Source organism: Anomaloglossus baeobatrachus, chromosome 5, assembly GCF_048569485.1.
Source record: "Anomaloglossus baeobatrachus isolate aAnoBae1 chromosome 5, aAnoBae1.hap1, whole genome shotgun sequence".
NCBI classification, from domain to species: Eukaryota; Metazoa; Chordata; class Amphibia; order Anura; family Aromobatidae; genus Anomaloglossus; species Anomaloglossus baeobatrachus.
In genome coordinates this window covers 490,284,042-490,298,640 of record NC_134357.1, presented here as the reverse complement: position 1 = coordinate 490,298,640, position 14,599 = coordinate 490,284,042, and the positions used below count along the sequence as shown (strand labels likewise).

The window sequence follows — 14,599 nt, the reverse complement described above, 5'->3', positions numbered from 1 at the left end:
TTAACAACCCAAGGCTATTTAGTGACTTGGAGGCCATTACTCAGGAGGTATGGGCTAAAGTTCCTCAGGAAAGTTATCAAAAGCAGTTGTCTGGCTAATGCTATTCATCATGTCTGCAGCAGGAACTAGAGAGGTTCTACTAAGTACTAAAAATATGTAAATCTGAGAATGCAGCAGTCAGTAAATTTGCATTCTGTGCTGAATTTTTAGAAACAACTTGTTTCATTTGTGTATTGCAAACAGCAGAAAGTTTACATATACAGTGGGTAAAATAAGTATTGACCATGTCACCAATGTTCTAAGTAAATATGTTTCTAAAGGTGCTTCTGACATGATTTTTTCACCAGATGTTGGTAACAACCCATCCAATGCACACAGGCAAAAAAATTAAATCATAGATATCTATAAATTAAGTTATGTGTAATAATGAGAAATGACACAGAATGACACAGGGAAAAAGTATTGGACACATGAAGAAAGAGAGGTGCAAAAAACCATGGAAAGTCATGTCACCAGCTGAAATCTATCAAGTTAGAAAACAATCCTTCCACTTATTGAAAAATAATATCAGCTGGTTCAACTGATAGCCTATAAAAAAGTTGTCTCATTACCAAGGTGTCATACAAGAAACTTTATCTGATGGGTAAAATCAGTGAGCTGTCTCTAAACCTTTAGAACCTCATTGTTGCAAAACATACTGATGGCAATGGTTACAGAATAATTTCTAAACTACTGAAGGCTCCAGAGACCATTGTTGGGGTCATATTCTGGAAGTTGAAAGAACATCATTGCACCAAATACCGTCCACGACCAGGTGCTCCTCAGAGGATTTCAGATAGAGGAGTGAAAAGAATTATCGAAAGAGTTGTCCAGGAGCAAAGAACCACCAGTGGAGACCTACAGAAAGACCTGGAATCAGAAGGTAGAATTGTTTCAAAGAAAACAATAAGTAATGCACTTAGCCTCCATGGTATGTATGCACACTCACCATACAAGGCTCCAATGCTGAATAAAAAGCATTTGCAAGCGTGTTTAAAGTTTGCTTAACAACATTTAGAGAAGTCTGTGAAATACTGGGAGAACATAGTCTGGCCAGATGAGAACAAAATTAATCTCTTTGGATGTCATAATACACACTATGTTTGGAGGCCAAAAGGTAAATCAACCCAAAACCACTATACCAACAGTGAAGTGTGCAAACGTGAAGTGTGAAGTGAAGTGTGTAAAACACAGCAGCCATCTACCAGCAAGATGAAGATGAAACGAGAGTGGACATTTCAGCAAGACAACACACACATCAAAGGAAACTCTCAATTATTTTCAGAGAAAAAAAAGGAATCTGCTAGAATGGCTCAGCTAATCACTGGACATGAATCCAATAGAAAATGTTTGGAAGGAACTAAAGCTCAGAGTTCATAGAAGGAGCCCATGGGGCCTTCAGGATTTGAAGAGTGTTTTTGTGGTAGAATGGGCCAACATCACACCTGAGCAATGCTTGCCACTAGCTTCTCCATACAGGAATCTTCTTGAAGCTCCATCACCAATAAAGGCTTTTGTACAAAGTATTAAATCAAGTTCAGTAAACGTGTACAATCATTTTTCCATTTCTCATTGTCACACATAACCAATCCAATCCACACGCGCAAAGAAATCAAATCATATCTGTCCATAAAATAAGTTATTACCAACATCTGGTGACAAAAACATGTCAATATCACTTTTAGAAATATATTTACTTTGAAAATTGGTCACGTGTTCAATACTTATTACACCCGCTATAATACTGTATTTATCGATCCATAACCAGTATACCAGTGAAGGTTGAGAACTCACCTATTTCTCAGGTAACGCATAAAGTCAGGGTGAAGAATCTTAAAATGTTCTGTTGTCAGGTTGTTGCCGAAATATTGGACAGGACTAGGGATAAAAAAAAGAAGGGGGTTAAAGTATGGTTATAGCAAATGCCTGATAGGAGCAGGACCCTCTCCCTTTTTATTTTTTACGCTATTTCTTCATTTTTAATTCATACCTAATAAAAAAAATATGTTTCTGTGAGGTCTATTTAGATGTAGTTGAGTTGCACCTTGGTTCCCTGTCTTACCTGATACCGTTTTCCCTAAAATAAGACAGGGTCTTATATTATTTTTTGATCTGAAAGATGAGTTAGGGCTTATTTTCAGGGGATGTCTTATTACATCCATTCTTGAGCAAAAAAACAACATTTATTCAAATATAATCATGTCATCACATTCTGGACAATCATCAAAACTCTCCAAAATCTGAATTCCATCATGAATTTCTTGAAATCCTATTTCCTTTTTCCATGTACAGCAGGCTATATTAACCAATACTGATGAACAAAAATCAAAAAGTGTCCAGGAAATATGTAAAAAAGTAAAAAGACCCTCTCACAAATTATATATAAACAAGAATAAAATAAAATTATATTGTTATTACTTGTATCAAATATCACAAAACAAGAGAAGTACTCTTCTTGATTTAAAACTTTTATGATATTTGATACAAGTAATAAAGATATAATTTTCTAATATATTCATGGCGATTTATCTTTTGTGAATAGGTATTTTTCAATGCTACTTGATTTATAGCCATTATTGAGACTACTGCATATAGTACCTATACTGTATACGTCTATAAAAATACTTCTTGACTCTCTAAAGCAGGGGTGGGCAATTAAATTTCTCATGGGGCCGCATGAGAACTTGGAATCCTTTTAGAGGGCCGGACTAATATAATTAACTCAATTCTACCCAATACTGTACTACACACTACATCACTATTATACTACACCTGTAATACATTACATCACTATATTCTGCACCTGTAATAAGCAACATCACTATATACTGCACCTGTAATAAACTACATCACTATATTCTGCACCTGTAATAAACAACATCACTATATACTGCACCTGTAATAAACTACATCACTATATTCTGCACCTGTAATACATTACATCACTATATACTGCACCTGTAATACACTACATCACTATATACTGCACCTGTAATAAACTACATCACTATATTCTGCATCTGTAATACACTACATCACTATATACTGCACCTGTAATAAACTACATCACTATATTCTGCACCTGTAATAAACTACATCACTATATTCTGCACCTGTAATAAACTACATCACTATATACTGCACCTGTAATAAACTACATCACTATATTCTGCACCTGTAATACACTACATCACTATATACTACACCTGTAATACATTACATCACTATATACTACACCTGTAATACATTACATCACTATATACTGCACCTGTAATACATTACATCACTATATTCTGCACCTGTAATACATTACATCACTATATACTACACCTGTAATACATTACATCACTATATACTGCACCTGTAATACACTACATCACTATATACTGCACCTGTAATACATTACATCACTATATACTACACCTGTAATACATTACATCACTATATACTGCACCTGTAATACATTACATCACTATATTCTGCACCTGTAATACACTACATCACTATATACTGCACCTGTAATACATTACATCACTATATACTACACCTGTAATAAACTACATCACTATATACTGCACCTGTAATACATTACATCACTATATACTACACCTGTAATAAACTACATCACTATATACTACACCTGTAATACATTACATCACTATATACTGCACCTGTAATACATTACATCACTATATACTGCACCTGTAATACATTACATCACTATATTCTGCACCTGTAATACACTACATCACTATATACTGCACCTGTAATACACTACATCACTATATACTGCACCTGTAATACACTACATCACTATATACTGCACCTGTAATAAACTACATCACTATATACTACACCTGTAATAAACTACATCACTATATACTACACCTGTAATACACTACATCACTATATACTGCACCTGTAATACACTACATCACTATATACTGCACCTGTAATAAACTACATCACTATATACTACACCTGTAATACACTACATCACTATATACTACACCTGTAATAAATTACATCACTATATACTACACCTGTAATACATTACATCACTATATACTGCACCTGTAATAAATTACATCACTATATACTACACCTGTAATACATTACATCACTATATACTACACCTGTAATACATTACATCACTATATACTACACCTGTAATAAACAACATCACTATATACTGCACCTGTAATAAAATACATCACTATATACTACACCTGTAATAAATTACATCACTATATACTACACCTGTAATAAATTACATCACTATATACTACACCTGTAATACATTACATCACTATATACTGCACCTGTAATACATTACATCACTGTATACTGCACCTGTAATAAATTACATCACTATATACTACACCTGTAATACATTACATCACTATATACTGCACCTGTAATACATTACATCACTATATACTGCACCTGTAATAAACTACATCACTATATACTACACCTGTAAAAAATTACATCACTATATACTGCACCTGTAATACATTACATCACTATATACTGCACCTGTAATACATTACATCACTATATACTGCACCTGTAATACATTACATCACTATATACTGCACCTGTAATACATTACATCACTATATACTGCACCTGTAATACATTACATCACTATATACTACACCTGTAATAAATTACATCACTATATACTACACCTGTAATACATTACATCACTATATACTACACCTGTAATAAACAACATCACTATATACTGCACCTGTAATAAAATACATCACTATATACTACACCTGTAATAAATTACATCACTATATACTACACCTGTAATACATTACATCACTATATACTGCACCTGTAATACATTACATCACTATATACTACACCTGTAATAAATTACATCACTATATACTACACCTGTAATACATTACATCACTATATACTACACCTGTAATAAACAACATCACTATATACTGCACCTGTAATAAAATACATCACTATATACTACACCTGTAATAAATTACATCACTATATACTGCACCTGTAATACATTACATCACTATATACTGCACCTGTAATACATTACATCACTATATACTGCACCTGTAATACATTACATCACTATATACTGCACCTGTAATACATTACATCACTATATACTGCACCTGTAATAAACTACATCACTATATACTACACCTGTAAAAAATTACATCACTATATACTGCACCTGTAATAAACTACATCACTATATACTGCACCTGTAATACATTACATCACTATATACTGCACCTGTAATACATTACATCACTATATACTGCACCTGTAATACATTACATCACTATATACTACACCTGTAATAAATTACATCACTATATACTACACCTGTAATACATTACATCACTATATACTACACCTGTAATAAACAACATCACTATATACTGCACCTGTAATAAAATACATCACTATATACTACACCTGTAATAAATTACATCACTATATACTACACCTGTAATACATTACATCACTATATACTGCACCTGTAATAAACTACATCACTATATACTGCACCTGTAATACATTACATCACTATATACTGCACCTGTAATACATTACATCACTATATACTACACCTGTAATAAATTACATCACTATATACTACACCTGTAATACATTACATCACTATATACTACACCTGTAATAAACAACATCACTATATACTGCACCTGTAATAAAATACATCACTATATACTACACCTGTAATAAATTACATCACTATATACTACACCTGTAATACATTACATCACTATATACTGCACCTGTAATACATTACATCACTATATACTGCACCTGTAATAAATTACATCACTATATACTACACCTGTAATACATTACATCACTATATACTGCACCTGTAATACATTACATCACTATATACTGCACCTGTAATAAACTACATCACTATATACTACACCTGTAAAAAATTACATCACTATATACTGCACCTGTAATAAACTACATCACTATATACTGCACCTGTAATACATTACATCACTATATACTGCACCTGTAATACATTACATCACTATATACTACACCTGTAACAAACTACATCACTATATACTGCACCTGTAATAAACTACATCACTATATACTGCACCTGTAATACATTACATCACTATATACTGCACCTGTAATAAACTACATCACTATATACTGCACCTGTAATACATTACATCACTATATACTGCACCTGTAATAAACTACATCACTATATACTACACCTGTAAAAAATTACATCACTATATACTGCACCTGTAATAAACTACATCACTATATACTGCACCTGTAATACATTACATCACTATATTCTGCACCTGTAATAAGCAACATCACTATATACTGCACCTGTAATAAATTACATCACTATATACTGCACCTGTAATAAACAACATCACTATATACTACACCTGTAATAAATTACATCACTATATACTACACCTGTAATACATTACATCACTATATACTACACCTGTAATACATTACATCACTATATACTACACCTGTAATAAATTACATCACTATATACTGCACCTGTAATAAACTACATCACTATATACTGCACCTGTAATAAATTACATCACTATATACTACACCTGTAATAAATTACATCACTATATACTGCACCTGTAATACATTACATCACTATATACTGCACCTGTAATACATTACATCACTATATACTGCACCTGTAATACATTACATCACTATATACTACACCTGTAATAAATTGCATCACTATATACTGCACTTGTAATACATTACATCACTATATACTACACCTGTAATAAATTACATCACTATATACTGCACCTGTAATAAATTACACCACTATATACTGCACCTGTAATAAATTTCATCACTATATACTGCACCTGTAATACATTACATCACTATATACTGCACCTGTAATAAATTACACCACTATACACTGCACCTGTAATAAATTTCATCACTATATACTGCACCTGTAATACATTACATCACTATATACTGCACCTGTAATAAAATACATCACTATATACTACACCTGTAATAAATTACATCACTATATACTACACCTGTAATACATTACATCACTATATACTGCACCTGTAATACATTACATCACTATATACTGCACCTGTAATAAATTACATCACTATATACTACACCTGTAATACATTACATCACTATATACTGCACCTGTAATACATTACATCACTATATACTGCACCTGTAATAAACTACATCACTATATACTACACCTGTAAAAAATTACATCACTATATACTGCACCTGTAATAAACTACATCACTATATACTGCACCTGTAATAAACTACATCACTATATACTACACCTGTAATAAATTACATCACTATATACTGCACCTGTAATACATTACATCACTATATACTGCACCTGTAATACATTACATCACTATATACTGCACCTGTAATACATTACATCACTATATACTACACCTGTAATAAATTGCATCACTATATACTGCACTTGTAATACATTACATCACTATATACTACACCTGTAATAAATTACATCACTATATACTGCACCTGTAATAAATTACACCACTATATACTGCACCTGTAATAAATTTCATCACTATATACTGCACCTGTAATACATTACATCACTATATACTGCACTTGTAATAAATTACACCACTATACACTGCACCTGTAATAAATTTCATCACTATATACTGCACCTGTAATACATTACATCACTATATACTGCACCTGTAATAAATTACATCATTACATTCCCATATACTACATCACTACACCCCAAATATTATACCAGTTACCCCCGCAATTGTCCCACCCTCAGGTTATTAGTGACCACTCACCTCTCCCTCCTCAGGCACCTCCGTACGGGCCCCCCGCTGAGCTGCTTCTTCCCTTGTACGGGCCCTGGCTGCGCCGCTGTTGTTCTTGTAGGGGTCCTGGCTGCGCCACTGTTGTTCTTGTACGAGCCCCCGCCGCTGCTTCTCTCTGTACAGGCACCGGATGGTGCCGCTTCTCCTGCCGGGCGGGAACTTTTCAAATGACACACGTGCACCGCACTGCCGACATCAGGGCGCGCGTGTGTCACAGAGAAAGGTGTCGGGCATTGAACAGAGGACAGATCCTGAAGCTCAGCACAGTGTAGCAGCGGAACAAAGGAATCTGTCCTCTGTTCCCTGCCCGGCACCTTTCTCTGTGACACATGCGCGCCCTGATGTCGTCAGTACGGCGCGCGTGTGTCATTTGAAAAGTTCCCGCCCGGCAGGAAAAGAAGCACCACGTCTCCAACTCTGATCTAATGGGCAGGCCGGTCACAGACAGTAGGCGGGCCGGATGTGGCCCGCGGGCCGCCCCTTGCCCAGGTCTGCTCTAAAGCATCTCTCTGCTAGCTAATTTTCTGCTATGATCAATTTAGAAAAGTAAATAGAATATATCAGGATAGATACCGTAGACCCTTCATCAAGGAAAGTAGACGTCCCCAAAAAAGAAAGCAGACAACCCCAAAAGAATCAAACTCACCAGACCCCCTTAGGCCCCAAAACATTAGAGTTGGCAAATGCACATAGTGGATGGGCTCTCACACACAGATGTGCCTGTCAAAGGTGTGTCATTGTCAGATCCCTGGACATTCCAGCTGTGTTCTCCTGCAGTCAAGTATAATGGTAAGCTCCCCCTTTTGACTGAAAGCAGCCACAACATTCGGGAGTGGAGTGATGCCAGCGGTGCTATCTGATCTGTGTGTGAGAGCCCAGCATTATCCAACCCTTATTATTGTGGTTGTCTATTGAGTGTAATTCTTTTGGGGGTGTCTTATTTCCTTGGTGAAGGGTCTATTGTATCAGTATGTCTTTGAATGGTGGGAGAAAACTGAAAAATCCAGAGGAAACTCACACAGATACAGGGAGAGCATACAAACTCCTTGCAGATGTTGTCCTTAGTGGGATTTGAACCCAGGACCCCCAGAGCAGCAGTACTAACCCACTGAGCTATAGAAAACATGGCCACCTACATTGAACTGTATGGGGAGTGCAGGGAATACTCTACTGAGCCATTAGGGCTCAACTTCTTTGTATGTCTCTGGTTTAGTATCATTATTGTTGTTTGTTTCTGCTTGTTCATTATATACAGTCAGCAAGTTTGTCGCAAGATGACTCTGAACCACACCATCAAACATCTTTGTTGAGCTAAAGTATTGTGTGATTGATTCTAGATACATAATGTTACTAGAATAGGGAAACTAGGGAAGATTTCAGCTCTGAAGATTCCACAGCGGTGAATGAATGAAGCGCAGGAGGCTGAAATTCAGGATAAGTAATGTAATTAATTTACAAAGTCTGTTCCACTTAATAAGAAAACCAGTTGTGCGTAATGGAAATGACTTACTCTTTTCCTTTGTCTATGCCCAACCTATCAAACTATTTTCAGGGTCATCAAATATCAGAAATTCCGAATAATTCAAATGACCCAAATTTTCATGAAACATTAAATTCTTTATTATTTTATTTAGACAAACACACAAGAAAAATATTAAAAAGATGGACATTGATATAAAAATATCCTGGGTTCAACAAGTGTTAATTTTTCTTTTTTTTAATATTGTACATGATAAATTCACAGGTTCATCACACACAATTTTTTTGAACAAATTTTTTTTGTACATATGTTTTTGTGAAGTTGGTCTCTTGCAAAAGTATTCAACCCCTAATCCGCCCGCATCAAGGTCAACTATAATATATAATTTGTGATCTATAGGAAAGTGCTAGTGCATTAGCATACAGCTAAAAATGAATAAACAATTTGAGAGACCAAAGATACATGAGATGAATGAGGGGTTGAACAGTTTTGTTTAGGGGTGGAAATAATCTGCTTATTCCAATGAATCTATGCAGAGTTATTGTCTCTAAGGCAAGCCATAAAAACTGCATAAGAAATTTTTTTTCTATAAACATGTTGTCACATGAATTGCTGTAAACAAATGCCCAATATACCTATGTATCTACTATATGTTAAGAGTTAACAGAGCAAAGTGCAATCTGCCATATGATTAACAGGAATAATATCACATCAGCACGTTACCAGGCAGGCCACATAACATCATGAACACTGATGTGTTTAGAGCAATACTTCTCAAGCAGGTATATTAAGGGTTAACAGAGCAAGATTTAATCTTGTTGCAGGAGTTAGATTACACCAGTGTGTTACTAGACAAGCCACATAACATTAAGCCATAGACACTGGTGTGGTCACAAGAAGGGTTCCCTTCTGAGGAAGAGACGAAACGATCGAAACGATCGTTAAGGGGGATCTTGGGTTTCTTATGTAAGGGTATGTGCGCACGTTGCGTACAGTTCACTGCAGAAATTTCTGCAGCGATCTGAAGAGCACATGTGCGCTTCAAATCGCTGCAGAAAATGTCCGTAGTGAAAGCCGATTCCATGCGCTCTGCCTGCAGCTCCTGCCATAGACAGAGCGGGGGCTGCCGGCAAAGCGCAGGAAAGAAGTGACATGTCACTTCCTAGAACGCAGCGCTTCGGGCAGCAGGCGAAGCGCTGCGCTCTAAGACGCCACGTGCGCACGGCCCCTGCACAATCTCCATAGACTGTGCAGGGGACGCAGGACGCATGCAGTTACGCTGCGCTACAAAGCGCAGCGTAAGTGCATGTATTTACGCAACGTGCGCACATAGCCTTAGAGATAATAACTCTGCATAGATTCATTGGAATAAGCAGATTATTTCCACCCCCAAACAAAACTGTTCAACCCCTCATTCATCTCATGTATCTTTGGTCTCTCAAATTATTTATTCTTTTTTAGCTGTATGCTAATGCACTAGCACTTTCCTATAGATCACAAATTATATATTATAGTTGACCTTGATGCGGGCGGATTAGAGGTTGAATACTTTTGCAAGAGACCAACTTCACAAAAACATATGTACAAAAAAAAATTGTTCAAAAAAATTGTGTGTGATGAACCTGTGAATTTATCATGTACAATATTAAAAAAAAAGAAAAATTAACACTTGTTGAACCCAGGATATTTTTATATCATTATCCATCTTTTTAATATTTTTCTTGTGTGTTTGTTTAAATAAAATAATAAAGAATTTAATGTTTCATGAAAATTTGGGTCATTTGAATTATTCGGAATTTCTTTGTCTATGCCCGTATTAACCTCTTCACGATCGGCCGATTTTGCGCTGTTTTTTCCCCCCCGCCATTCTTCTTTTAAGAGATGTAACTTTTATATTTTTCAGTTAATATAGTCATGTGAGGGCTCGTTTTTGTGGATCGAGCTGTACTTTTAAATAAAACCAAGAGTTTTACCATATAGTATACTGGAAAAGGGCAAAAAAATTCCAAATGCGGAAAAATTGCAAACAAAGTGCGAATCCACTATTGGTATTGAGATATTTTATTCACAGTGTTCACTGTATGGTAAAACTGATGTGTCACTGTGATGTCTCAGGTCGATGGAAGTTCGTAGACACCAAACATAAATAAGTTAAGTTTACTTTTATCTGAGGGGTTAAAAAAATCGGAAGTTTGTCCGAAAAAAGTGGTGTACGTTTTGCGCCATTTTCCGCGACCCATAGCGTTCTCATTTTCCGGGATCTCTGGCTCAGTGATGGCTCATTTGTTGTGTCTCGAGCTGACGGTTTTAATCATATCATATTTGTGCAGATGCTACATTTTGATTACCTGTTATTGCATTTTGCGCAAAATTTGTGGTGACCAAAAAACGTAATTTTGGCATTTGGAATTTTTTTCCCGCTACGTAGTTTACCGATCAGATTAATTGATTTTATATTTTGATAGATCTTCTGAAAAAAACAAATGTGTGTAGATTTTTTTTATTTTTTTAACCCTTTAATTTTCAATGGGGCGAAAGGGGGGTGACTTGAACTTTTAGGTTTTTTTAATTTTTTTTTAATTTTTGAAAACTTTTTTTTTTATATTACTAGGTCTCCCTAGGGGACTATAACGATCAGCAGTCTGATCGCTCATTAATTTCTCCCGATCAGAGCAGCATAGCTTAGACCGGGAGAAATGGTCATCTCTTGTAACAGCCAGTACTCGGCTGTTTGTTTACAGGACCTTAGTCATGTGAGCACATGAGTCATCACATGACCCTGGGCTACCATGACAACCACTGGAAGTTAAATGATCATGTCACGTGACTTCTGGTATCGGCCTGTAAGTAAACTTTCAGCGGGATCACGGTTATAATGGCGCTGTCACTTATTGACAGTACCATTTAAGGAGTTAAAAAGGCACGGGCGGATAACGATTCCGCTCATGCCTGGCATGCATACATGCAACCTATAGTTAGCCTCAAATATTGAAAAACAACGTGTCCCTGGGAATGGAAGATCCTATAGACAACAATATCAGGTCCACAAAGCAGATATTAATTTAATCATGCTAGGTTTATTAAATATTGCAAAAACACACATAAAAAAGTGTAAAAAAACATTTTTTTGTAGATACAGACTACACAGATAAGGAATTGAGAGGGAAAGTCGCACTACTTAGAGTAACTGTCTGAGACCAGTACGATCCGCAACCACATATATTACGGCTGATGTAAATAAGTATATGCCTATGTCCAGCTTATATCCCGTATGGGCTATGGTTTACATTTGAGAGTGCTGGTAGGGTATAGTTGCCAACGGTGTATTAGGAAAATACCAACACCTCCATATATTATGATGGCAGTATACTCCCATTCAGCAGTCACTCCCACAGTCTCATAACATGCCAACCTGAGGAGGAAGTGGCTGTCTGAGCAGGTGTCGATTGCTATACACATGGCTGCAGGTAATTCACTAGGAAGCTCTGGTTTATAGTGTTGGCATGTTATGAGACTGTGGGAGTGACTGCTGAATGGGAGTATACTGCCATCATAATATATGGAGGTGTTGGTATTTTCCTAATACACCGTTGGCAACTATACCCTACCAGCACTCTCAAATGTAAACCATAGCCCATACGGGATATAAGCTGGACATAGGCATATACTTATTTACATCAGCCATAATATATGTGGTTGCGGATCGTACTGGTCTCAGACAGTTACTCTAAGTAGTGCGACTTTTCCTCAATTCCTTATCTGTGTAGTCTGTATCTACAAAAAAATGGTTTTTTACACTTTTTTATGTGTGTTTTTGCAATATTTAATAAACCTAGCATGATTAAATTAATATCTGCTTTGTGGACCTGATATTGTTGTCTCTGGCATGCATACATGTCAGCTGTATAAATCAGCTGAGATGTGCGCCGATCTCCACCGGCTGCCGGCAGCCGCCAGGGGAGATTAACACTATGACCCCTAGGACATAATTTTACCGCCTGCGGTCGTTACCCACCATCAAATATCTTTGCTGAGCAAAAGTATTGTGTGATTGTTTCTAGATACATAAAGTTACTAGAATAGCGCAACTAGGGAAGATTTCAGCTCTGAAGACACCACAGCGGTGAATGAATGTAGCTCTGGAGTATAATACAGGCTGAAATGCAGGATAAGTAATGTAATTAATTTACAAAGTCTGCTCCACTTAATAGGCAATCCAGTTGTACGTAATTGAAATTACTTACTCTTTTCCTTTGTCTATGCCCTCATTAATGATGGTGTTGGTGAGAGCTCCCAGCACTATTAAATAGTCTCTCTCATGATCCGGTAAGATAATATAGCGTGTTTCCTGTGTAAATGAAGGTTTATAGTAATAAATCTGGTAATGATCAGGATGCAATACTAAGCGTACAATCTAATTTACCTAAATAGGCAAATCATTAAGATACTCCTCAGGAGCAGTGCATGAAAAACCACAAAAGAAACTTCCAGGACTTGGACTAGGGATCATATATAAGGTTTCAGTTTTTCATCAAGCTCCTTTAAAAATCTAAGAAAAACAATGGCTAGAATTGTTATCTATAATGGAATAACAAATTGACCACTACAATCACTGAATGGTCCCAGGAAAAACTCAAGTGACGTCCCCTACAAAATAGTGGTGAGGGTGGATACATGGGTCCATATGACAAGCTCACCCTTGAATATCCTTGTCCCACTCTTGAATATCCATGTCACTATCAATATCATTTCTGGTCATGCACCCAAGTGGGGCCCATAGTTGCAGTTGGAGGTATAAGTTGAAGAATCGCCCTCCCCAGCTGTCTCTCTGTCTTCTAATGTGTCCGACTTGTCATTGGGCACCTTGTTCGACTGTTGCATCTTCTACAGTTCCGTCCCCGCTTGCAATATTCTACTAGTACTAGTCTCATAGTAGTTCCCCAAGCTTATTGTAGTATCAATAGCACCAAATGCCTTAGGATTAGGAGGTTGGACAACAAGATTATAAAAATACTGATCACTATTGCTTGAGCATGGCAGGGTCAAAGCCATATGCCCCTTTAGTCACAGTTGAGTACCATCTGAGCCAAAGTTTTCAATTTTTCTCAAGGAAAATGTGTGACAAAATAAGTATCGCAATAGGGAT

The 14,599-nt window shown here is 36.3% G+C and overlaps 1 protein-coding gene across 1 annotated transcript in view; it reads right to left on the bottom strand.

The window, feature by feature from the left end:
- Positions 1 to 14,599, bottom strand: part of LOC142311893 (alpha-N-acetylgalactosaminide alpha-2,6-sialyltransferase 2-like) — a 98,184-nt gene that overhangs the window by 30,887 nt on the left and 52,698 nt on the right. The window contains exons 6-7 of the mRNA XM_075350717.1: positions 13,698 to 13,801; positions 1,834 to 1,917 (exon numbers count right to left, since the gene is read on the bottom strand). Coding sequence (XP_075206832.1) covers positions 1,834 to 1,917; positions 13,698 to 13,801 — 188 coding nt within the window. The remainder of the gene's footprint in view (positions 1 to 1,833; positions 1,918 to 13,697; positions 13,802 to 14,599) is intronic.